This window comes from Peromyscus leucopus, chromosome 6, assembly GCF_004664715.2.
Source record: "Peromyscus leucopus breed LL Stock chromosome 6, UCI_PerLeu_2.1, whole genome shotgun sequence".
Taxonomy (NCBI): Eukaryota; Metazoa; Chordata; class Mammalia; order Rodentia; family Cricetidae; genus Peromyscus; species Peromyscus leucopus.
Genome location: NC_051068.1, coordinates 99,767,940 through 99,795,635, shown reverse-complemented (window position 1 = coordinate 99,795,635; position 27,696 = coordinate 99,767,940). Strand labels below are relative to the sequence as shown.

Here is a 27,696-nt window from a genome sequence, read left to right as displayed (position 1 = left end):
CACTCAGCATCTTCAGAAAACACATAGGCTCTTAAATATGGACTAACACCATGAATTTGCTAAGAATCAACTCCAAGTAGGCACATCACTGTCATCATCATCATCATCACCACCACCACCACCGTCTGATTAGCTGGTTCATTTTCACCACACCCCCTTGCCTCCCACAATTGGACTGTATAGAGTGAGCATGCTGTTCAGTTGCATGGCTGCTTCTCCTGGGTGGAGCCATGGAGGGAGGAGGAGATAAGGGATTAAGTTGCATATGGCCAGCTCAGTTGATATTGAACGCTGCCCTTACTTGATGCCTGGTGTCGCAGAGAATTTTCTTTGGATTCTGATCAATGGATTGCTGTACAGTAAGGACAGCAAATGGCTGGTTTTCTCCTGTCTTTAAAATGAAGCATGCCCTCTCTGAAGGGCAATCTCTCAATTCTGCTTCTCAAACGTAAACGACAGGGCTACTGTGTGCTCCTCACCTTTGAAGGCAAGACACCAGCATTTCTCATTACCGGTCAAGATGCTTTGTGGAAGGAATCAGCTTTTGGTACAAATTCAAAACGCAGCCAGTATTATATCTCTGCTGGAGGCTTGAAGGGAAGATCCCATTTAATGTGGTGTATGCATCATTTAAATGGCTGTGAGCTCCTGGGACTGGAACCTGGTGCCCTGTCTGTGCAGAGGTCAGCTGGTGAGTGTGCACTACTCCCTTTCCTAGGAAAATTGATGGACCCTCCCTCCCCACCCAATAGAAATCATAGAGAAGATTGAACAGTAACAAGTCCACAAGAAGGAATGTCTTTAAGAAGTCAACAGTTCACTGCTGAATAAGTCAGCTGTAGGTAGATAGCACTGTGTAGAAATGTCTGATCGTCTTAACTTTCTTGAAAGGATTGTCTTCTGCTAATCATTTCATATGGGAGCAATTTAAAATAAAATAAAAATGCATTTCTTAATTGGGAAAAAAGATAAATGAACATAGCACACAAAAAGACTTGTGATTAATTCTATTTAAAAATATGTTTACTAATTGTCTGAGATTTCTGGTTTTGTGATTGGAAGTTGGTGGCTCCTCAGTGCTTCCTTTCCCTGAGGTGGATTGGCAGTCAAGAGCCCTGCACTGTAGCCTTCCTGCTATTATTGCATGCTGTCTTGAGGAAAGCTATCTAGAATATGTTACTTGTCTTCCAGTCTCCTCTGCAGAGGCACAGTACCTTTGCTCCTTGGTGTCACATACAAAGGTACCAGGAAAAATGTAAGCAAAGTTCTGTCACTGTTGGTTTTAAATACTTGGCCAGCACAATTCTTTCTGTAATGTCGCTGTCACTCAAACTAACATCTAGTGGCCATCTGATAATGCTCTTTCTTGATGAGACAAAGTATAAGAGTCGAAAGGGTTCTGGAGACTAAACTGTTAACTATATCTGAGATTTGTTTTTAGTTACCGAACTGAAGCTTAAAAATGTGAAATTTTCCTGGTATAAGAGAACAACATAGTGAAACTGATGCTGGCTAATTTTCCAAGTGGGTCTGTAGTGAGCTTGTGAAGAACTAATGAAATAAGCAAATGGTTTTGACAACGGGAGCTGTTCACCTTCTGCTGTAGCCATGTTGTGATTTTTACTTTCCTACTGAGAAGTCTGAAGAGGGAGAGGATTTTATGACAGAAGCAGATCCTACTGAGGCAGTGGGAAAGGTGTGTCCTAGAAGAATCCTCAGTCACCCTCACCAACAGGAAGATCATTGCAAAAGGCTCAGTCACATCCCATTAGGACTCAGATTATTAAAAGCTAAAAGAACATCCGTGAATCAGGTGTGGCTGGCTTGCTGTAAACCTTTTTTAAAAAACTAGGATTTGGAGGAAAAGGGAATGCCAGATGGCTCCAGGAACAGCCAGTGCTCTGTTCTTGCTGTTTCCCAGAAGTACCCTTGAGTAATGATGGCTTTGATTTCACGACAGAGTAGAGGACATGTGTGGAGTGTGATATAACTAAGAGCAACCATGACCACCCTTGCCGAAAAGACGACCTCCCCCAAGTCCATGCTAAGTTCCCAAGAAGCCTGGACAGACATGCGTTTTCTACGCCAATATGTAAAAGACATCCCAGGGAAGGGTTAGGAAGGCTGAAGGCATGATGAAGTGAGTAAGGTTTTCTGTGTTTTGCAGATCTGAATTCTTAGCTGTGGGTGCAAAAGGGATGATGCCCCTCTTACATAAGAGAACTGACCGCCCCCACTTAATGACTTAATCTGTTGTAAGCTGGCTGACCCTGGGACTGCTGCACCACTAATACCATGTGGCCTCATGCAAGTGTGATTATTCTCTGTGTTGAGCTAAAATTTGAATCAGATGAAGAAATAAAGTTTCTGTACTGCCACGGAATGCATTTATCAACCGCTGCCTTCAAATGAGTTTAAGACAAAAATTGCCAATTATATAAGCTAAAACATGTAAGACCAAAGTACAAAAAACTAGCATTTTCTTGTTAAAAAAACAAACAACAACCCCCCCCCCCAAAAAAAACCTTCACTATTATACTCTCTTCATATAGTGGAGAAAATGAGGTTTTTGTAGTCTTCATTTAGCAATATAAACACATCATTCATTTTTAAAAATTTAAGGTAGCACAGTGGTGAGTTTCATTATAAACATTTTTAAAGAGCACTCAATATTTTTCTCTACTTATAGGATACACGTAGGATCAGATTATACGGTTTTACTCTCACTTGCTATAGTAGTCATGATTGTTCCTCTAAAATATAAAGGTTGCAGAGGAAAGGCCTTTGCAATCCACTTGGATTGGCGGTGTTGAGGCTCCGTCCAGCTAAAACCTAGAACTGGGAAGTGAGTGCTCTTCTTAGTATTCAATCAGCCCTTGATACAATTTTAGCAAACTTCTGAAAGTTGGACCGAATCTGTGACTGGAGAATTCCATCTTGAGTTTACAGGTGATGTTCTCAGTCTTTGTCCTCTCTCCCCATTGGGAGTAACAGGAACATCTACATCTTATACATTGTCTGCTTCCACTGTATTTCCCTACCGAGTATGGAAGAGAACATTCGGAAAGTCTAATTTTACATATTTTGTTCCATTGCCTTTCATATTAACGTGTAGGTTAAAACATCTTTGAGAATTCCAAAGTCGCCTAATAGGGTACATGCGTGCCCCTCTTAGAGTGATGGAGGATGGTTTTCAGGGTACCTGTTTTCCTCTTTACCTTCCTCTACCCCCCCCCCCTCAGGATAACCTGGCCAAACCCGGATCATAGGGTGCTCACTGACATACTGCTGGGTTTGATTCCTTGCCTGAGCAAGATGCTAAGGCGGGCGGCCTCACGTGGGTCTGGAAACCGCACCGGGAAGCCCCGGCTACTCCCAGCCCTTTCCAGACCGGCTCTGCCCTCATTGCCTTGCAAGTGGAGAGTCACTTCTAGCTCTGCTCCTGTCCTCTCGGCCCCGCAGCGTTGATTCTTTTCTTGAAATGTACCTTGGAGAAGGGAAGGGCTGAGAGATTTAAGACGCAGGGATCCATGTCACGTGCTGCCCGTAGCAACCGCGGCGGCGGCGGCGGCAGCGGCGAGTCCTTAGCGAGACTGCACCATTTTCTCTCGCCCTGCATAGAGGTGTGGTTGCAAGCGGCAGCGAATTCCCCACCCCCTAGGACTTTCACCGAGGTGGCCTCTTCCTGGCTCCGGTCTGAAGACAGACTGTCTGGAGGAGTCCCCCAAGACCGTTCCAACTGGTGATGAGAGCCTAAGGAAGGCTTTTGCAACTATTAGGATGCTGGTCTGCGCTCGGGGCCACCCAACTGCTGAGGAGCTCCGCGTCCAGAGCTCCGCCCTCCCCTGGGACCATTGCTGAGCGTGGGCGCTCACCTGTGCATGCCTGTGTGCAGGTGTGTGCTACTGAGGGGTTCGGCTGCCAACCTGGGGGACACTCGAGTGAATTATGGGTGCTGCAGAGGCTGGAGCAAGATTATGACCTAGCTCGGGGGCGGAGTGGATTATTTTGTGAGTGTTCTGGCTGCCAGCCATTGCTCTGCTGGGAAAAATCACATCTCCACATAGCAGTAAAATCACCTGTATTGCTGGGGAGTGGAAAGTGATCCTCTGCTGATTTCGTCTGCAAAAATGGCTCACGCTGCCGCTTCTATCAAAAAAGTTCGAGAGGCTGATCTGGATGAAAAGGAAAAAAATCTGGAGAGAGAGAGAAAAAAACAACGGAAAATCCCCAGGGAGCGAATGGAGCGGAAAAGAAAGGTATGGAAAGTCTCTCTGTCCCCGTCCCCCCCACTTCGTAGCGCGGTGTAGAATCATCAGCCTTGAGAACTGGCAACTTCGTCCTCCCTTTTTCCATCACTCTCTTGCACCATTTCCAAGCTCAGCTTGCAGCTCAGAGCTCTCGCCTGAATTTGCTGCATTGGGAGGAGATGCCTGAGCAGGATGGATTTCCTTTGCTTTGATCAAGCAAAGCAAAATCCGTCTTCACTTCATTTTCTCTCTCTCTCTCTCTCTCTTTTTTAACCTCAGATTATTCCATCTCAAAGCCGGGTTCTCTAGCCTTCCGGTTTACTCTGAGCTCTTGACACAGAAGGAAGGGTTGTTGTATGGCGGGAGGGTTGTCTTCTTCTAATTCTGTCCACCACTGGACCGCTGACACTTCCTCACTTACTGTAGATTCGATAAAGATCTCTGATTGGGAGTAAGCCACAGGAGCTCCCGAGGGCTGACATTATTCTACGTGAGAATAGACTAAAAACATTGGTGCAGTGAGCTCTATTCCTGCATTTTTAGATTCTGTTTTAGTTTCTATCATTAATTCTATAATTTACTTTTTGAATATGGTAATTAAATGGGAATATCTAGCTAACCAAGGCAATGAATCATCAGTTCTCCTAACACTACACTATGGAATGTCTGTCTTTCCGTTAAACATTTTTTAAATTAAATTTCCCTAAAGTATACGTCTTGCAAGCTGACAGTAATGAAATACTCCTTCAGCCAGTGGCCTGGACCTGTAAAGGAAGTTGTTGTATGTAAACACTTCAATTAACGAAGTAGGACACTGAATGATTTCAGATGATAAATGGTATTTTTACATTAGCGGAATGTAAAAATAGTGCTTGGTACACAAACTGTTTTTAAGCAGCCCTGGGATTAGAGATGCTCAGGGACCCACATGCTTACTAATGTATGTGCTCCATGGACCTTTTCCCCTTTCTCCCATAACAGCCACAGTCACCCTTGCATTTGAAAGGCATTGTCTTTTTTTTATTTTATTTTATTTTATTTTATTTTATTTTTTTGAGAGACACTTGAGCCACACTGAGTTGAGATCTCACTGCACAGAGGTTCATCCTGTTTCTGTTTGACTTCTCCACTAGTTCGATTGGTATCTGGAAACAAATAAAATTAGTGTATTGAAGGGTTTCCCTTCTGGGGAAAATTTAATGCTGTTTATCTGACCTTTAAAATGCCTTGGTTCAAGGCTGTTTTGATTCTTTTACAGTAGCCAAGTCTTACTGGCCATTTTTGTTGAGGTTGACTTCCTCCTCTACAGTCCTTGTAGATTTGTTTTAATCCTCTAAATAGAATATCACTGTCTAAAGCATTTTCTTGTGTTTATATCCTTTAAAATAATTTCTTCCCTCAATTACAGTGTGTTGTTTCTTGGCCAGGACTGCTTGAATAACATCCAGCTGAGCCCAGTACCATTGCTTAGCCCAAGCGCCATGCATTGCATTCACTGGGAACCTTTGCTATCCATGCTATTTTTTTTTCCTAAATCACATTATGCCTGAAAAGTTACATTGTTAAAATGGCAAGTGGAGTAGTTCTCCAGAATCTCAGTTGCTTGGATGCTGTGTCTTGCTTCAGCTGGAACCCAGCACTGTCAGCAAGATCGCTGGTAGTAATGTCATAGGACAAGTTCATCTGGGCACATTTAGATATCACTACCCTAGAACCAGAGTAGTTGATAGTGTTTGTCCCAGTTCTTCTGTTTTCATATACACTTGCTTCTATGACAAATGTGTGTAGGATTACACAACACAATAAAGGTTTACCAAATGATGGAGTGTACTTTTGAGCCATATCATATTTCTTTCCTAGATAGACAAGTTCCCCTCCCCCACGAACTCATTCTGACCCAACCTGGTTTTCAAATACAATTGGAAAGAAGACAGCCCTAGTTCTTTATTATTTCTTCAGGTGTAGAAAATGACAGCTCATGGAGGGAAGAAAATGCCTACCTGGATTCTAGGACACCATCCTCAGAAAATCATTTCACAGTGATCATGTGAAATCATGCAATTTCATAATTGTAAGGGAATATATCGGTAATAGGTCCAAGAGTATATGGAGCATCATCTTTCATGTCTATGGAAGGCTTCTTGACTATAAGCCTCTTTATGCAAACAATTCAGAGAAGACCCATCCCCAGTGCAGATAAAACTACAGAGCTTGGGGGGAAAATACACTGATTTTGAAAAGGAAATTTTAATAAGGTTCAGTTATTGATTATTAAAATAATTCAATTAGGTGACCTTGTATTTGAGCTTCATTTTAATCTGCCTTTGTAAACTTGCTCTTAATTAAAAGAATACATACTTTGTATTTTATAAAACTTTAAAAATAAATTTTAACTTTTTGTAAACTTCAATTGTACTATGTTCTTGACTATATAACACTTAATATAACCATCTTACTATTTGTGTGTTTTTAAACAGGCAACTGTTTGCATATTAAGGAATTTCATTTCAACCTCATAATAGGCAAAATGTTCAGCGTTCTTTGGCTATATTCCGAGTAACTAATACTTAAATATAGTATTTAATATTGCATTTATTTAAATATATATAATATTAAATATTATACTATATAGTATATATAGTATATATAATATTTAAATGTAGTGTCCTTTGTGTTTGTGAATAGTAAGTAGAGTTACAGTGAATCTAAGCTTTAAGCAAAGGAACCCAGTTCAAGAGTAGTTGAAACAAACTACTTTAACTTGTTTGCTCAAAAAGAGTACACTGATCTGCTATTCATGGGGTAAGAGACTATTCTGTTCTAATTACCACCTTAGTATTAACTAAGTAATCTTTCTACGTACAAAGTCTAGTTCCTGTTCTAGAAATCTAGAATTTGAGACCCGAGCTGCCAGATGGAACTAAGTGAAAGATCATAATGAATTCTCATGCTGGCAAGACAGCCCTAGCCCTAGAAAGGAATTCCAAGTGTAAGATTTTTTTTTTCTACAGCTGCATAATACTTCCCATCTGCACTTTTTAAATTTTGAAAATAAGTAATTTATAAGGAATGAGTAGAAGTGACAACATGGTTACATTTCCAAAAGCAAAGTATATATACTTAAATAATTTTTCATTAAATTTTAAGTTCACTATGAATTTTCACAGAAGCTTTTGTATTTCCTGTTTCTCAGCATGGACAAATGGTTCTCAAATCCATCATGTCTGCCTGCTCCCTGGCATAATGTATGACGTTTCATACATGCTTAGCATGTACTTTGATCATAGTCACTCCTCCCCATTCCTCTCCCTTCCCCTTGCCTCATAGTTGACCCTCTACTGTCATAACTTTATTTTTCAAGCTTTCACATAAAGAAAAGATTTGTATTTTTTAGTCTAGTTTATTTTTGTTAAGTGATGATCTCTATTCTATCCCTTTTCTTGGCCCAACTTATTCTTTATGGCTGAGTAAAATTCCACTGTAGGGGTTAGCGAGATGGCTCAGAGGGTAAGAGCATCTTTCTGTCCATGCATGAGGACCTGGGTTCTGATCTCATTATCCAGGCTTGGCCATCTGTGCACCTGTAAACCCAGCACTGTTTCAGTCAGAGATATGAGGATCCCTGATCCCTGAGGGCTGCTGATCAGCCTAGCTCTAGGTTTATCAAGAGACTCTTGTCTTAGGGAAATAAGGTAGAGAGTGATAGGGAAGGATACTTGTTGTCCTCCTCTGGCCTCTGCTTGCATAATGACACCCTCTCTTACATGTACATATGCCAACATTCGCTCTCTCTGTCTCTCTCTGTCTCTCTCTGTCTCTCTCTGTCTCTCTCTGTCTCTCTCTCTCTCTCTCTCTCTCTCTCACACACACACACACACAGACACACACATACACACACACAGACACACAAAAACTCAATTGTGTACATATACAGCATTCTCTTTGTCAAATTCTCTTCCTCTTCCTCCTCCTTCTTCTTCTTTTTCTTCTTGTCTTACCATTCAGCTCTGACCAGTCTGGGACACACTATGGAGACCAGGCTCACCAAGAACTTACAAAAATCTACCTGCCTTTGCCTTCTGAGTGCTAGTATTTTTTTTTTTTTTTTGAGACAGGGTTTCTCTGTGTAGCTCTGGAGCCTGTCCTGGAGCTCACTATGTAGACCAGCCTGGCCTCCAACTCACAGAGACCTGCCTGCCTCTGCCTCCCAAGTGCTGGGATTAAAGACATGCACCACCTCTGCCTGGCCTGAGTGTTAGTATCAAAGGCATGCACCACCATTCCCAGATATCTATTTTTAATGAACAGCTTATTAATTTATATTGTTAAAACTGCTAGACCTTGTAGAACTTTTAAAACATAATTTATTAAGTATCAGTGGACCTTATATTGGACACATATTATTAGGCCATTTAACCTCAATAGAAGTTGTATACATTAGTCATCCTCTTGATTTCACAGACAAGGAAGCTGAGACTCAGAAGCAGACTTTCTTTAGTCACATACAGCTATTAGGTGGCTGATTTGGGATTTGAACTCAGATCTGTCTGGGTCCAAATTTCACTGGGGAAAGAGATAGTATGATTATACCAACAATGAAGATTGTAAGTAAACCATTTGATCTACTGATGTTGTATGTTTTCATCTTAAAATGACATTCTACAATTGAAAGAAATTTAAGCACTTCAAGGACATACTAAACAATGCATTTGAGGGAAACGATGTAGATTTAAGGTTGTGTTTTTTACTATAATTCTATCCTAACATTTCATAAGTTTCTTGGGGAATAAATTTTCAAAGTCAGGATTTTTATCTTAAATTGTGGCCAGCTGCAGCCCATGGTAAACCTCTGCCATCACTTTGTGTTGCTTTGTCAGGATTTCTAAAATGCATTTGCATATTTATATGTATTAAACTCCAAGGTGATATTATACAGGTCACAAGAGAATTAAAAATGGTGTCCTTTTCAAAAAATTCTTCATTAAAAAGGAGGGGTTCTGGTCAATTCTTAGCTTTATTTGAGTATACCTAGATATTGTCTTGGAGGAACAAGACCTGCTGTTTGCAGCCTTACCTTAGTGGAACACTCCTGCCAATGAATGTCTCTATTCCCCCATATTCTTCAGTTGGCGATACACTTGATGACAACGAGGATACTTAATAGGTGTAGGCAATGGATCACTCATCAGGTTGTGTAGGAATATGGAGAGAGGAAGACTTCTGAAAGGTGTACTGGGATGTTCTTAAATGGAAATGTGGTTTGTTTATTTGTGAGTCGAGAGGAATATTTTCTAGAACTTTGAAGTGTGTTGCATGAATATGTTGGAACTCAGTAGTCCCCGGTTATCCATTTTGGCTTGCCACAGTCTCAGTTACAAGAGGTTAAATAAGACTTGAAATTATTCCAGAAGCAAACAGCTCATAAATTGTCAATTGTGTGCTTATTCTGATCAATGTGGTAAAATCCTCCACAGCCCTGTCTTGTCCTGCCTGGGGTGAAAATGCTTTCATCTAACTGTGTCCACCTATTATCCGCTTCTTGCCTATGAACCACGTGATAGTCCTCTTGGCTGTTAGATGGCTGCCAGTGTACCACACATCTGGGTTTAGTCAATTTCTTACTTAATAATGACCCCAAAGGGCAATGGTAATGATGCTGACAGTTCAGATATTTCTTTAAGAAAATGGTGAATGTATATATCTTCATTGAAACATTGTCACAACTCTTCCATTTTATCATTCATTGTTCTTAGTCTCTTAGTGATCCTCCTTCATAAGTCAACCTTTGCTCCAGGTCTACACGTATAGGACATTTTCAGTGTGCATAGTGTTTAATGATCTCCCCATTTCAGGTCTCCACTGGAATGCATCTTCCATAGATAGTGGGAGACTGTAAGCAAAAACTGTAGTGACAAGCATTGTTGCCTTTTCCTTGCTGTCTGTGGGCGAGAGCTGCTGCGTAGGAATGGAGTGGGGAAACTCGTCATCACTCCTGTCCTTGAGCCTTCTGCTCGTGCACTAGGCAGCCAGATTCCCAAGGGCAGCTGCATTCTGGAAGCAGCAACGCTTAGTCCAGAACTGGAAATGCATTGAGATTTCTGGACACTAAACTAAACATGGGTTTAAAGATTCAAATCCCAACAGAATAACATGACCCTGTATGGTGCATTACATTCTAGGCTCTCCACACATGGAAATTTCAATCAGCGTTTTTAAAGAGCTATATCCAGTCATCTTTCTGTAACTTTCTACAACTCCCTTCAATATGTGGATGCTTCTGGAAGCTAATGCAAGATGGATTGGAGATGGCCTTGGACTCTGCCTGATCAGATGCCATTCTCATGTCTAGTGTCCACTTGTAAATGAATATTGGGAAGTCTTGTTTCATTTACTTTCCCATTGGAGTCTAACTAAAAATGTTCAGGGATAGCTATTTAAATGTGGAAGCTTCCGTAGACCCATGCTTTTAAAACACATTTTCTTCTGTGACATTCATCCTATACATTTCTCTTTGCCTATTCATAAACCCCTTCTTGGTGTTACAAATGAGTGGCACCCTCATCAACACTGTGAATCTTGAGTCTTTGTTAGTTTTAATTATGAAGAACCTCCTTTCGTCACTGAGTGAGTGGCCAGCTTAGGGTTACAGCTGTCAAATTCATGTGGTTGTAAATAGTCACAAATTTATGGACCTGAGATTAAAAAAAATTCAAGAATTGAAAAAAGAGATAATCAGTTCTTGGGAAAGCAGGACTTATAGGTTAGTATTTTTGTTTTATAGATCTCTTAAGCACAGTGATTTAAACTTAAAACATAATGTTAGCCATCACATTTCCCCTTTGAGTTGCATCCTGAGTCAAATCATTGACTCTGAGGTGGGTACCTGTTTATACTGGGATCTAATGGCCACCAGCCCAATGGCACACAGACAGGAATTTTTGTGTCTAGTTCAAGTATTAATGATGCAAGGACAACAGTAAATAGCATCAGAGTTACTATCCAGGAAGAGACCAAAAATGAAATTGGGAACCAGTCATTTATTTCATCTCAGATCTCCCCCCCCCCACTTTTTTTAGTATGACCAAATTATCTCTAATGGTTACTGAGTGGTTTGCAGAATTCCGGGGGCTGTTGTTCCTGCAGGATAACAAGCCATGTGTTTTTGCTTCTGTAAACAAGCTTGGTTGCCCCAATGTCACAGGATGTGTGCTTGATCACACCTAAGCAGGAGGTTATGTAGGCAGAAAGTACATCAGGATGTATGCTTTCCTCTGATTGGACACTGGTGGGAAGTGTGTAGCCTTATGGGTTTTGTCTTTAGAAGCTTTTGACTAATGTAATTTTGAGCTATATTCTGAGCATGGGTCTTGGATATAGACTTGGCCAGTATCCATGGTCATGGCCAGTATTTAATAAAGCTTGCTTCAAATTTAGCTCAAAAAAGAAAAAAAAAAAAGAAAAAGAAAAACTATTTTGTCATCAAACAGGACATGGAACATATTTTGTACAGGTATTGAGTTGTGGAAACACCAGGAAGTTAAGACTCACATCATCTCTCAAGATTGTTATTTTTTTCTTTTTCATTTAGGCTTCTCAAAATAAATTCCTTGCAAAGAACACTTGGCTTTATTCTCAGTGAGAGATATTATATATTAAAATAAAGAATAGCTAAGAAGGCACGTCCCACGTTCTAGAGACTTGTGTAAGTTGCTAGCGGAATCAGCTAGTTGAATGTGACTTTTTTGCTTTAGGGATGAATATGATTTAAAATGTTGATTGTGAGTATCTACTCATACTCCCCTGGCTTTATCTCATAAATAAATAACTCAGAATCCTGGGGGTTTGGTGTGAGAAAAGACAGAACATAACTTCCATTTAAAATATTGCTGGGCAGTGGTGGCACATGCTTTTAATCCCAGCACTCAGGAGGCAGAATCAGGAGGTTCTCTGTGAGTTCAAGTCCAACCTGGTCTACAGAGCTAGTTCTAAGACGAGCCACGGCTACCAAAGAAACCCTGTCTTGAAAAACCAACAGCAGAAATATTTATCTTTATTTTATGTATGTGAGTGTTTTGTTAGCATGTAAGTTTGTGCACCCTGTGTGTGAATGGCACCCGCAGATGCCAGATGAGGACATTAGATCCCCTGGAAGTAGAGTGTTTGATGGTTGTGAGCCACCATGTAGGTGCTGAGCACCAAACCTGGGTTCTCTGGAAGAACAGCAAGAATTCTTAATATGGAGCCATCTTTCCAGCCCTATAACTGATATATTTTTGAAACTCCTCAGTGGTAGCAAACAAAAGCTAAAACAACTAGAATCAACATTTCCATTTCTCCACCAACCATTTGTTCTTCATCTTAAAATCTAGATCAGCAACCATTTGCTTCTAATAATTACTGTGGCTCTAAATTGCCATTGAGAAAATTTTTCCATGTGTAATAGGAGACCTTCTAAAATCTTAATAAGACTAATTAGTGTATAGAGCAACCAATTAATTCTCAGCACAGAGAGAAAGAAATAAGTTTTTAAGAGGTAAGTCAGAAGGCTTCAGGGTCCACAGTTTACCTATTTTTGCCACAATCGGATGGTCTTCAGGACCAAACTGTGTATGTGTGTCTGAGAGCTGTATAATTCAATATCTCTCTATTGAGAGAGTTTTGAAGGAATGCTCTGAAAGGTGATTTAAATGTTCTGTGTGCAGCAGTTGGTGCTGTGTTGAAGGAACTCAGCTGAATGTCCTAGGGATTTCATCATTAACTTAGCAGCCTGGGAGACCTCAAATATTTAGAGGCACTGACGCTCCTCCAGCTCCTACCACAAGTCACTAACTGCCCTTTATTTCCTGTGCTGGGCTAGGGCTGATCCTGAAATCATAGAAAATGGGAGAGATGGGTGTCTGGGGGAGGGCCTCCTCCAGCTTCAACCCCACCCCTCACTAGCTTCTCATAATGCTGGGGTCTCTGTTTTGTTGTTGGTTTAGTGTTTTTCAGGAATATTTTTTCTCAGCTGCTCTCTCATTCTCTTACTGGCTATGGCAGCTTCCAGGGCAGCCAGGAAGGAATTCTGTACTTGGTTGTACAGGCTTCTGGAATGTACCTTTTGGGCATGTTCACTTGGAATCATACCTCTTATTTTCTGTCATTAGCGTTTCTGCCAGAGGAAAACAATCTCCTACCTCACCCACTGTGGTCCCTTCATTGTTTGCTACTGCTGTGCTGTTTCTGCCATGGGGAACATTTCAACAGAAGCAGCATTAAGGAAAAGAATCATCAGGGAACAATTATTATAAGCACTCCAAATCTAATCAATTTATTTGGTTAGGAATATGGTGTTACTCATAGTTTTATACATTTCTTGGCTATATGTATGTATATGTATGCCTTGCAAACACACTTGTTCATTACAAATTTATCTCACTTATCTTTCATATCTGTTAGAAAAGCTGAAAGTAAAAACACCACTTTTTTGTATATATAACAATTTATCTTTTCCTTCCCTGTATTGGTACTTGAGCCTGGGTTCTCATGCTTTCTGAACAAGGACTCCTATCACTGAGATATCTCCAGCTTTCTTTTTACTTTTTATTTTGAGAAAGGGTCTCACCAAATTGCCCAGGCTGATTTTGAACTTCCTCTGGAGCTCAAAACGGCCTTGGCCCTACAGTTCTTCTTTCTTAGTCTCCCCAGCAAACGGGCTTGCAGCACTGCGCTTTAAGGCGCAACTCCTTTCTTAATTTCATTGATCAATGAGGTTGTTTTCCAGAATTTCTGTTTTTCAGGGGGTACTTTTAATGTGTATAAACACCCCAAAAATGATGACTAAGAATCGGCTTTTATTAGTAAAGAGCAAATACTAAGGGCTTTTGGGATAGAGTTTAGCCACTACCCCTTCTGAAGCACAGCTCAAAATTAGAGATGGATGTGGTCTTTAAGATTATAAAGACTAGGCAATGGGCGCTCGTGAAATGAAATGGCTCAGTGGCAAAGTACTTGTTCAAACGTGAAGACCTGAGTTGGAGTTTCCAAGAGCCAGTGCATGCCTGTAATCCCAGCACACTGGAGAGGCAGAGACAAGAGCAACCTTGGAGCATGCTGTCCAACTGGTGTAACCAAGCTTGTGACCTCCAGGTTCCATGAGTGACTCTGTCCCAAAACTAAGGTGGAGAGCCACTGAGGAAGACACATTGACCTTTGACCTTCGACTTCACATGCACACATGTGCCCACCCACCCACCCACCCACACATATACACACAAAACAAAAGCAGTGAACAGAACAGACATTGTACCAGTTGACTGTTTACTAATTTTATGACTGATCTGCAAACAAAGCTTCCAAAAAGTTCCAACAATTGGGGAACCTGTGCTCAGTCTATTTACCAGTGGTGACCTTGGTTCATGTTGACCTGTTTGCAGTTTAAGCAGTGGCATGCTGGGGACCAAGGGTCACTTTTGGGTTTTGGTAGTTCTGTGCCATATTTGATGATGTCTTTGTCCCCTTTCTTTATTGTAAGTGAGATCGTTTGGTGGCATTTCAAAGCTTTTCTTCATTTAATATGACTTTTTATTTTTTGAGCAAATTCTCTGTCCCAGACACAATTACTGTCCTTGGAAGATCCCACAGATTACCTTGGTGATGGGACCTTCTACAAATACAGGAAGGAGAACATCATTTGGGCCATTAAGTTGGGTTTGTGATTGTCTATTTTTGTATATATGATGCAAATTTTCTTTAAAAGGTCTTACTTGGCAGTTGATGTAGTGGGAAGTAGTGGTTCCTGCCATGGTGTTTGGCATTTTCTGAAAGTTATTAAGGCCTCATTTAGAAAATGAGGTCATCCCGTGAAGTGTGCGGTTCTTGTTTTGTGTCTTCTGTGTTGATTGGAGTCATTTGGAGGAAGTGGATTGTGGTTCTTTTATTTTCTATTAGAGGCTCTGTGAACCAACAACGCTAAAAACCCCCAGAGAAATATCACTGGAGTGGTGTTAATCATTTCACAAAGATCTACATCAGGAATGGCAGCTGCCTTCAGACTTTCATGACACCAAGCTGACCAGCATCTATAGTAAGCTCTTGAAGAGAAATTCAAGCATGCACGAACCATTCAACTGTACACGTGGTGAGCATAACGACCCTCCAGTTCTTCTAGGGTGGTGACACCAACCCCCTCCTTACTTGTGGTCCCCAGCTCACACTGGGCCAGAATCCTTAATTAAACCATGCCATATCCTAAAATGACTGCAGTCTGTGAAATGCAAGTGGACCAGGCAGCCTGGAAGCTGCAGCTCCTCTGGGACAGAAGTCACTTGGGATAGAAACAAGGAGCATTTTTTTGAGGAGGTCACTTACTAATCACAGGGCTTTCATGTGGGCTCAGAGGAGCCGTCATCAAGGCCCAGATGTGAGTGAGAGAGGAAAAAAGTACACATTACTGTGAGTGGGAAGAAGGCGGATGACAGAGGACCAAAGAGAAGACACTAATGCCACACTGTAGCACTGTACTGAGGTCTCCAGGGGCTTTGGACATGAAATAGAGCATGCATAGGCGTTCCACACAAGAGGCAGCGTTTCACACCTGTGAGGCCTCATACCAGAAAGCAGCCTTGACAGGTAGGAGAATCTGTAGTAAGTTAATTTCAGAGCTGTTCTTATAGTGAAAGGAAGAAAATCTCTAAGATATATGCATGTTTAATCTCCAAAATTATGTTGTGTGCCTCATAGTCAGCTGTGAAAGAGATTATGGAACATTTCGGTCACTAGAGCTCTTCAATATTCCATAAAATTCTGTTCTGGTTTTTTTTTTTTTTTTTTTTTTTAAATCATGTTTCAATTCAAGGTGACCAGAAATTCTTTGAACTTGTACTTGTTTTATTTCTCTTCATTCTTATCTTAGATAAAAATATTCCTTGCATCCCTGTCCAGCAAGTCTCCTTTCTATTTCCAAGGTGGATTTCAATGTATATATGTATAGCTCAGGATGTGGCCATCCCTTGGATCAGAAAATATTAATGAATAACCATTGTGCACCAAATATTACATTGAAGACGACTGAGAGAAAAAAATGTCCCCTCAAGTACCTATTTAGGGTTACTATTAGTGGAAACAAAGAGAAAAGAGTGCTAGGTTAGGTCTAATCATTTGTTATTATTAATATTACAGTCCTGAGGATTGAACCTAGTACCTTGCACATGCTAGGCAAACATTCCACCATTAGGCTATATCCCCAGCAAATAGTTGGTAATTTTTGCAAAGAAGCTGGACTTGAAAGATGGCTCAGGCTTGTTAAGGTGAAGGGTTTCTGCACTCTGAGCCTTAAAGGCAGTTCAACTCATTGGAGTAGAAAGGAGACACAGCCACAGGACACAATTACAGGGAGAAGCGAGGCTGCTAAGTGAGGTCAGCCAGGAAAGTCTTGGACTCATCTAAGAGATGAACATAGCTGGGGTTCAATGGCTACACAGAAAGATCAGCAAGGAGGGAAACCAGATGGCTGCAACTACAACCTGGAAGGAGGAAAAACGAGCAGATGAGTAAAAATGATGGTGAGACTGCTGGACAGAGAGTGAGAGACTTGGGATCACGCAGCCTTGCCTGGGATATCTCTATTGCACCTCTCCCCTCAAGGCTCAGGGGTCTATGCAGAAAAGGAAGCAGAAGATGATAAGGACCAGAATCGATGGATGACTCCATGGAAACAGTGTCTTCCAGGCACAACATGACTGATGCACATGTGAACTCACAGAGACTGTGGCTGCATGCACAAGACCTGCACAGGTTCAAGCCAGACAAAGTCCCAGCACTGAGAAGGGAGAGGTAGACACAAAGTCTCATGCCTAACCAATAAGATATTTTCAACTTGTGGCTGCTAGGAGAGGGAAAAACCAGTGTTCTCCAATAGATATATCAACCACATTCTAGATGAGGCCCATGTCCAGGAATAACTGACCAACACAAAGCAGGCTCTTGTTTTTGTTTTGGTGTGTTGTGTGTTTGTTTCTTTTTTTATTTTAGTTTTTTTTTTCTGTTTTTTTTTTTTTTTTGAGAGAAGGAACATGCAAATTGGATGGGTGGGGAGGTAGTAAAAGCCTGGAGGAGGGGAAAGAATATAACCAAAACATACTTTATGAAAAAATTTTAAATAAAAAATGTGATGGTGAGGCTCTACATTTCAGTGATATTAGAAGTGGTAATCATCTGCCCAAACAAATCTCCAAAAGATGGCAGGGGGAAAATAAAGAACATGTTGTCTCATATAGTGAGAGAGTGAGCAGGTGGCAGGCTGGGGCAGTGCTTAAATGGCAGAGACTTTGCACATAAATGACTAACAGTTAAAATGTTTCATATTTCTGCTTGACATAGTAGAAATACTATAGAGTTGGAAGTCCTTAACTCAGGCCTCAGCTACACCACATTCTGGATGTGTGATTGTTGGCCATAACTTTCTTATCAATTAACATGTGAATAAATGATAATGATATTTTATACATATGAATGAAATATATATGAAAAAAGTGTTGTGGGAACTTGCTCCGTTCAGCCAATGGCTTCGAGTTAACAAGCTCTATGATGTGCTCTTGTCTGCATACATGACTGCTTAAGAGCTCAGGGAGAGGGGTTCTGGCTCTCTCTTGGGTGGTCAGAGCCAAATCAAGTGGTGGGGAGTGGCTTGCTGTCGGTTCCCATCGTCCTTGGGTGGAATGGCAGCTGGATCAGCAGTGGTATCTACTTTGCTCTGTATTAGTGAGTCTGTATTTCCATGGCACCTCTTAATAAATTATTAAATAGACTTTTGTGGGTTCACACTTCAAAGAAGAACAGTTGTAGAGACTGAAATGAAAGTGTTGTTGAAAGCACTATGCACCATACTTATTATATATTATTATGTCAACAGATTCTTCCCCCTTTTATGTGAAAGAAAAGGAAATGTCTTTCAAAAGATTAAAAATGTCCATAGAAGAATCAGTATGAGCTTTCTGTTTAAAACTCTACCCAGATAAATATAAAGGAAAAATGTAGATTGTGTGTGTGTGTGTATGTGTATATATTGTTTTCTAACTGTGTACATCCTAGGCAACCTACAGATAATAATATGCATACATTTAGAAGTATTGATATGATGACAGTATTGATTCCACCTTGCCCCAGCCTTAGTTCCTAAGTGCCTGATTCAAGTAAGAAAGTCCAGAGAAAATGATGGGACACATCAACCTGATGATGTGATGCTAGATAAATTTGAGCAAATACACAAATAGACAATTATGAGTCATATTTTTAAAAAGACTCTTTCCTAATATGAGTAAACTAATAAATGAATAAAAATAAATTAATGGAAGGAAAATAGTAGAGTATCAATAGTCAAACCTTTAAAAATATGTAAATTATAACTAACAAAGTATTAAGTACTAAAATATCAATTAATACTTGCCCATCTCAAATTTTCTTGTAAGATATTTAGATATGCTGTGTTCATTCACGCTGGAGCCTAATTTCTGTTATAACTAAATGTATTATAATATCAGAAGCTGGGCATATGCTGTTGATACATCATTTTATCCATTGAACATATGTTAAGATTCCATCTGTGTTCTTTACCTAAATGACTGATGGTACTGTGACAGCTAAATGTGTCTACCTGAGGGCCTCTAGGTATTCCCACTGAGCCTGTGTCCTTGGAAGGTTAAATGTACCAGGGGAAATCTGCTTGTCTAGAGCACCATGTGCAGCCTTGCTGTGCTGAGATCTGACCATTCAGCGACCACCTATTTCCCCCATATCATGTCAGCATTGCCTAATATGTGCCAGATGCCTTGCTGATCCTAAACATTTAGTTTACCTGTTCTGCTCCAACTTGTCATGGGCTAATCTTCTGAATCAAAACTAGAAAAAAAGTATTTCAGTATTCCTAGGCAACCTGTAGATAATAATAAGCATAAATAATTATTCATAAGCAATATTGATCAGGGCTTTAAAGTTGTTTCTATAAAGCTGTTCTTGATACTATAAATCAGCTAAGAAATTGAAGGTGTTTCGAAGGCTGGGACAAAACTTTCCTAGAGATCTATTTTTGTGTTTGTTTGTAACACTTGCTTAAATGTAGTGTATTCTGTTTGCATTTAGTCACACTAATGTGTAAAAATACTAACGTTTTTTCTCATTTATAAATTTTAAATAAGAATTCCCATTCTCTAGGACATGAAACTTTCTTTTGGGATGCACAAAACCCACCACGATAGGTTGACAGTTCTCTCTCCTCACACCCTCTTGCCTCGCTCTCCTTTCTCATTAATCCTGATTATTTGCCACACTGCCAACTCATGTTTAAATGCCCTAAAGCTTTGCTAAGAAGATCTGTAACTTCTCTTTTCCCTCTACTCTAATTTGATGAATGTTACTTAAGCTTCTGTCATGAAATAGTAGCACATGCTTGACCCAGGCATGCAGATAATCTGGGGGTAGGCTGTGATACTGAAAGTTAAACTTCATTCCTTGTGGACCTTATCAGTGTTCCAAATTCTCAAACTTTCAAGTCCCTGATGGCTGCAAGTGTCTCTCATTTGAAAGCTGCTAAAGCGCATGCACATCACTGAAATGCGACAGTGAATTAAGGAATTGGAGTGCTTATGGGGGCTTTTGCGGCTGTGGTGTGTCGGTGTTTTGTAGACTTTTAAGTGAAGATAGACCTGTAAAATGAGAGCACTCAAGGAACACTTGTATTGCAACAAACAGTGTATTGTGACTGAATTTTCAACGCCTTGGCCCTGGAATTCCTCACAGTGGATTTTCAATGGGATCTTTGTGATTCCATGCATCCTGAAGGAGCAGTTTCTCTCTGTGTGAAACTATATGCATTTTCATAGAAGATGAAGAGATACAAACATCTGGCAAGATATTAAAGTGACATATGTAGACAAAGGCTAAGAAGGGTTCAAAGGCTTTTTCTTTCATTTTTGTAGCCCTTCTTCTTTGAGCTCAGTTACCATTTAATGTCGTGGGTCCCAAGAATTTGACCAAGCAAAATAATAAAATTGACTAGGAAAAGATCTTCAGTATGTAAAAAAGAAAACAGAAAACTATTCCTAGCTGTCTCAACTATTCTCTGTTAATGCTTTGTGCAACTTGATTGCATGTTTTCTTTTCTTTTCTTTTTTTAATTAGTTCACATCAGAGCAGATTCTTGAAAAGAAATCTTTGTAGTTCTGTTCATATGGTATAATGGATATATGCATGTATGAGTTCATATGGATTGTAGTCTGTATTTTTCAAATGCATTTTATTTTAAGGTTTATTTTTATTTTCTATGCATGAATGTTTTGCTTGCATTTGTGTATGTGCACCACAAGTGTGTGGTACCCCAAGGGGACCAGAAGAATGTATCAGAATCCTCTGGAACTGAACTTAGAATAAGGTTGTGAGCTGCCTTGTGGGTCCTGAGACCTGAACCCAGGTCCTCTGCAAGAGCAGCCATTGCTATTAACTGCAGTGCTGTCTCTCCAGCCCTATATTTTATTTTTAATATGTGTTTTAATTATACTTCTCCTTTTAGTTCTTTCCCTAAGTTTTCAACATATTCAAGTTGCAATATTGCAATTTTATTATAGTTTGTATTTCAAATGTAATTATCAGTATGATCATTTTAATAAGATAAATGAGAATGATTCTTTTGATAAATATGTGCAATTGAAGGAAAATTTTTATCATTATTATTAAATTATTATTATTATTATTTTGGTTCTTTGAGACAGAGTTTCTCTGTATAGTTCTGGCTGTCCTGGAACTCACTCTGTAAACCAGGCTGGCCTTGAACTCAGAGATCCTCCTGCCTCTGTCTCCTGAGAGCTCGGATTAAAGGCATGTGCCACCACCACACCTGGAAAACTTTTTTCAGTTAAAAAGTATCACAATGTAAAGTATGGAAGCAGAACTATTTTCTGTGTCATGGATAGGGACATCGAGGACCTGGCATTAGCTCTGTGGACAGGGTGAAGAAACAGACCCAGAGGAGACAGTTGTCCTGGCCGTCCATTCACCATTGTGTGTACCTTCTCCTTGTTGGAAGTAATCAACACTGGGGATTCATTCAGGCAGGGGGACTACAGCATCGGGGAATTCCAGCAACATCTGGATATCAACAAGGAGGGGCTGCATACTTGTTCTTGGCCAATCACGCCTAACTCATATTTATTATGGGACAAGGTTTCAGTACCGGGAAAGAAAGCACACTGCTGAATTACTTTAAGGGTCACACTCCCCTCAGCCCTCACGATGGCAGCTCTCCAGTGGGATATGGCTGAATTTAGAAACGAGTTAATCCTCCTTAGCACCAAGGCAAGAGAAGCAGCAACTTAATTATTGGTTGTCCCTAGATAGAGGCGAAGGTACAATGACTTGTTTCTAAATGGTTGAGAGCGGAATAGAAAAGCAGGGGGCACTGAATCCGGAGGAGATGAATCCCCTGTGAGTCACTACCAGCCGGAAGCCTGAAGCGGTTTGGCCCATTTATTCTGAAATCAGGGGTGATAGGATTGGTGAGTGGGATGCATCAGGAGAACCGGACAGAAGATCTGGTGCAGATGTTGGTGCATTTGAGTGTATCACGAAGTTCTCACCATGAGGCAGATATTTTTAACTTCCTTTTTTTGGGGTGGGGGTGGGGGGGATGGCGGGGAGGAGGAAAATGAGCCCGAAAATGATTCATTTCCCCCAAATCTCAATAAATGTCTTAAAAGACAGACCACAGGTTTGGGATTGAAAGTCTGAGCCTTTTTTCCAGACTATGCCTGTATGTGAAGACAGAACATGTTGTTCAAATCTAGATGATCTTTTACTAAAAAACCCAGAGCCAGATATCAGGGTGAAAGCTGAAAGATCAGAGAAGCAGAACAGCCAGCCATTAGTTCTTACCTCTACAAAATCTAAAGAGAGTGAGTTCCTGTTTCCTCATGCTTTATATACCTTTTTCTGCCCAGACATCCTGGGATTAAAGGCATTGTGCTTCCCAGTACTGGGATTAAAGCTGTGTGCCACCACTGCCTGTCTCTGTTTCCATTGTGGCCTTGAACTCACAGAGATCCAGACAGATATCTGCCTCCCAAGTAATAGAATTAAGGGTGTGTGCTACTACTGCCTGATTTCTGCTGGCTCTGTCCTCTGATCCTTAGGCAAGTTTATTAGGCTGCACAATATATCACCACAAGAATGTAGGATGTTTTGTATTTTAAAATTATTACTTGCAGAAAGGATAACACAATTTTGGAGTCACCTGATTCCAAAAGAGAATGAAGGGTAAGGCAGAGGAGCAGTGATCCGAGTTAACTTTTGGGAAGTGCAATGGATTTTTTTATTTGCACTCCTCAGTGACTCCAATGTAGCAACTCTTCAGTCAAAAGCAGAAACTGAGATTTCATGATGAAGAACACAATAAGACTCAGGACAGCTTGCCTCTCTACTTCTCCAGTTGACCTTACACTGCTCAAGGAAAGAAGATAAAACAGAGGAGGTGTCTCAGTAAACACAAAAGTATTGTCACTATTTCAAGGAACAGAGCAAGCAGAATATAGGACAGTTTCATGATTTGTCATGTATTTTTATACTACAGCAAGGTCTCCAATAATAAGATCATAGGAGGGAGTATAGGACACTCAGAAGTATCAGCTCTGGAGCCAGCATTACCAGCACCTCCAGTGTCCTAAACAGCTTCCATGCAGGCGTGTAAGCTCTAGAAATCTTCAACGGGAATCTTAGAGGAGCTGGAGAGAGATGAAGCAGTCCTCCAGCCACAAAGGGGAAAGTGGTTAGTCTGTAGAAACTTCATCACACTTCAGATAGACACAGCTCTAAACATTCCTGTAAGCTGTTTGACCATTAGTGTTGTTTATTTGTTGTTGAAACGAGAGAGAACCACAGACAAGTAAACAGAAAAGGGAAGGCTGCTGGGTATAGATATAAAATGCTGGGCCATTCAGGAGGATCTGAACAGCACCTCAGCTTTGCTCGACAGGGATCTGTCTTTACCTTGCCACCATGGAAAGATAATCTTCCTGCACCATAAAGTGAGATAATAATAGACCATGCCCTATCATGTTCCAGAACAAGCAGAAGGAAGCACCTGATCAGAAATGGGTTGTAACATTTGATACCCCAACCAGCTACAACTTAATGTTATTAGAATAGAACGTTTCGGTGAAATTGGTATTTTAAAATGTCAGTGGTTAATGGAAGCTACATTCACTCTTATTGATGATTCTTTTTAGGGAAAATTAAATGGCCATGATATTCTTGGTCAACTAGATCAAGCTTAAGCTATGTGTTTAGTAAAACTGGACAAAATCTGATTAGAACAACTGAGTTATCAAATGTGAATCCAGAAAGCCAATTGGGGTGCTACATGCCTGTAATCCCAGCCTCTCTGAGAGGTTGACGGGAGGTGGGTGTAAAGCCAAGGCCAGCCTAGGCTACAGATCCCTCCTCCCCCACATAAAATTTATAAAAAGGTATTTTGAAATTGAAAACTTTTATTTCAAACTATATATTATCATAAAAAGGAAGTAAGACTTTTTCTGGTGTTCATTGTTTCAGAGGGACAGTCACTACAGGTAGATATAGCATAAATCTTAAAAGTTCTTATTAATAAAATCAAACCTGAGGCCAGTTATTGGGGTGAACACTGGAACATCAGAGAGCCAGAACAAGCCACAGTTAATCTCACCTGGCCAACTTCTCAGCTGGTGTTGTTTCCTCAGACTGGATGCTTCTGTGTCTTCATCCCAAATGGCTCTCAGCTGAATTGCTGCTCAAAAGCCTGAATGCTTAACCAGCCGAATGCTTTTAGTTTCTGGTCCTCACGCCTTATATACCTTTCTGCTTTCTACCACCACTCCCTGGGATTAAAGGCTCGCTTTCTGGGATTAAAGGCATGATGAGTCACCATGCCTGTCTGTATCCTTGAACACTGGATTTCTGCCTCTGGAATGCTAGGATGGTAGCATGTGCTACCACTGCCTATCCTTTATGTTTTATATTGTGGCTGCTCTGTCTCTGACCCCAGATAAGTTTATTAGCATGCACAATATTTGGGGGAATACAATACCACAGGTAGGCATCTAAAAGATATCCAATAGTAGAATGAAGAGAAGACTTTTAGTGAATACTCTCTTGGTCCATGAGAATATGAGAAAGGTATTTATTTTCTATAGGTACTTCCAGCAATTGCACGAGTATGATGCATTTGTGCATTTCTTACATTACTGGTGGTGGCTGTGTGTATGGAAGGTGAAACGTTGGAAGTAAAGAAATACGTGAAACAAAGAAAAACGGTGGGGAGAAGACAAGGGTCAGGAATTGGAGGCTATCTCAGAGAAGGGGCCGTCATTCAGAGATGGTGGCTGGGTTGAGGTGTGGGTGTAAAGAGTAAGGAAAGACCTGTTGATCTAATGGAGTGTGATGGGTGGTGGGAGCCAGTAGTAAAAGAGCACAGAACAGCTCTACAAAGGAAAGAATAGAGTGAAAATGAGTTTTCACTGTACACAATGTCTTTATAGAGGGCCAGTCCTCAGAAAAGTGTGTGTATATATATGTGCCCTTATGTAGGAGTACTCCATAAACCTTTCCAGAGCAAACCCTGTATTTCCAGGGTTAGCAACAGTGACTGCATTTCCCCCCAGGGCATATTGAGGCTACCCTGCTAGCCACCGTGTACTCAGCAACCCCATCCTTGTCTAATGAACCACCTTCATTATGGCTAGTATGGCTCTCGTGGTCATTTACATGTTTGATCTTTTCATTATTCCTCATATTCAGATGATGACTAATAGATCCAGTGCCTGGACCATTTCATAACAAAATAAAGCATCTGAAAACATAGCCATTCAAGAACTGACAGGATGGTAACAAGAACAGAATGAAGGGACATTTACTGGTAATTGGATAAATTACTGCAGATTGCTATTCTCAGAGACTCATTGAAGCGTTTCTATGTGCACATCATTAATATCACACATTGCATCTTTTTATTGATGATGGGTTTGGACCTAGCATGCAGTGCTGAATAAATATTTATGCGATAAATGAAGCCAATGTTTGTAAAAATCAATCATTTTAAACACGCTAAGATATATTTTTACTGTTCATTTTTACCATAATTGTGCATACCTGCTACGTAAAGGCATTGTCAGAAGTACTAGGGACAAGCAGACATAATAAAATATGACGTCTGTACATCATGAGTCTGTATCCTAGTGAAGCAGTCAAGCACATAAAAAAACAGTTGCCTGTGGGTTAACAATCACCATGTTGTCCCTGTGTCCACAGCTGACCCCTAATCTTGTTGGCCCGGCAGGGCTTCAAAGCCAAGTCCCTACTGACAGAAGGAGGAAGGGGTCCAGATGGAGGACTTAATAAAAGTCCCAAAAGCAAATTGCATGGAAGAAAAGGCACAGGGGTTCTGGACCAATGTGATAACTGGGGAACAGTTTTTTTACCACAAAGATTTTAGGGGTGTCCTGCACACTGCAGAATCTTAGAAAGATCAATCTGGCTACGGTGTGGGGGGAATGGGTGGAAATACAGCAAGGCTACAACAGGAAACTGTCTAGGTGGTGGTCCCAGTAATTCTGTCAGGAAGATTACTGACCTAAAATAGTAGCAACGGGCCAGGAAATTTTATACTCTGCAGGACTAGGTATGTGGGGAAGACTCTCCATCTGAGGCAGCGAGACAGATGCTGCACTGCCTCTGCAGCAGGAGAAGGCTGCGCCAGGAGCGGGTGAGGCCAGTTTAAGGGAGAGGCTCTCTACCGACCCACGGAAGTGCAAAACTTAGATACTCCTCTAAAAGCCCAGCAGCAAGGAAAAACATTTTGTTTAAAATATTCTTTAATACTCTTAAAACACAAGCACCCTGATTTTCAGTGCTAGTTCTCTGTCTTCTTATATTTTGCTTACTCCCTCTGTCTCTCCTCCTCTTCCCCTTCTCCTTCCTCCCTCTTCCTGTAGAGAAGATATACGATAAGCTGACCTAATAGCATGATTTATAAATGTGTGACTGTAAAGATTAAACACAAACATTAGCATGAGTCGTTTTTATTATGGCTCATTATTATACAGATGGGAACACTGAAATGCAAAATGGATCCCCTTGCAGCATATACCCAGCAATATCTTAGCTCAGAGACCAGAAGACCTCACTGGCAACAGTTTTAGAGGAGTAAATTGACAGAATTGATTTTATAATATTTTATGTCTTGTGCTTATATTCCCAGAGTTCTGGATTGCTTGTAAAGTGACTCCATCGCTAAAGAAGAGTGTAATTGAAAACTTAAAATAATTCTGCCATTCTCCAGGGAGGACAAACAATATGTAATCATGATAGTTATACTACAATGAATAATATATAAGGAATAGAAATAATTCTTTATACTTTAAGAGTCACAACATGTATTTGTTTTAAAGAGACCTTGAACCAGGGGCTAAATGAATTACCGGTTGGACCATGAAATTCAGGTTCTTTTTGACACCCTGCGTTCTCAGGTTTGGAATAAATTGAATTTCGTCCCTCAGTTCATTGCCTCAGCACTACTGCTTTTTATCAAGTGCAGGCTCCATGCATCATTTGAAATAAAGGACACCATATTTACAGGGCTGTATATTTCAAACGTCTGTGTCTTCAGTTTGATGTCAAATGTAGGTTTGTGTGTATTTTGCTGGGAAATTATTATCTTAATATACTTCGAAATCAAGGCCGAGGTGACCCCTTCAGTTGGTATGGTGCCTACTGTACAAGCGTGAGGACCCACGCTTGGATTCCCAATACTCATCAAAGACTTTGGGGAAGGGGTGCAGACTGGTAGATTCCTGAGAGTTGACTGGCCAGCCAGTCTAGCTAGTCAGTGAGGTCTGGGTTCAGTGAGTAACAGTGTTTCAACAAGCAAAAACAAAACTCCAAACACAAAACAAAACCCCCAATTAGCTTTACTGAGCTAATTGGTTGTTTTAGTTCTAACTCTGTTATGGACTTTTTGGTTCCAGTGGTGGATAGGTGCATAAAGTACTGAAAGTGTAAAGTTCAGTGTGAAGCTTCACAGCTTCAGAATTGTTATTCAAATTATAGAAGCCCACTGAGATGTACAGATTTTAGGTCTGCTTAATTTCAAGTTAGTTTATCTGTGATTTTCTTCTTCTTTATTATATTTGTATCATTAAAAACAATTTATGTTTAAATATATTTTGATCATATTCTTCGCTTCCCCCAAGTCCTTCCAGATCCTCTCCTCCCTACCCACCCAACCTGAAGTTCTTTCTCAATAAACAAAAACCCAGTACAACAAGAACCCCCCCAAACCAATAAAATAACACCTAAAAAGAAAACCAACAAAAACTAAACACCAAACTATAACCAAATAAAAGTGTGTGTATGCGCGCACACACACACACACACACACACACACACACAC

General features: G+C 40.5%; 1 protein-coding gene across 27 annotated transcripts in view; it reads left to right on the top strand.

The window, feature by feature from the left end:
* Positions 1–27,696, top strand: part of Ank2 (ankyrin 2) — a 596,100-nt gene that overhangs the window by 335,251 nt on the left and 233,153 nt on the right. For 3 of the 27 annotated variants that reach the window (XM_028856450.2, XM_028856459.2, XM_028856492.2), the window contains exon 1: positions 3,293–4,259. The exons of 19 other annotated variants lie outside the window; for them this stretch is intronic. In XM_028856450.2, coding sequence (XP_028712283.1) covers positions 4,131–4,259 — 129 coding nt within the window. In that variant the 5' untranslated portion in view covers positions 3,293–4,130. Of the gene's footprint in view, positions 1–3,269; positions 4,260–27,696 lie in introns of those variants that run through there. 5 more of the 27 variants (XM_037207081.1, XM_028856424.2, XM_037207056.1 and 2 more) reach the window with 4 other exon arrangements.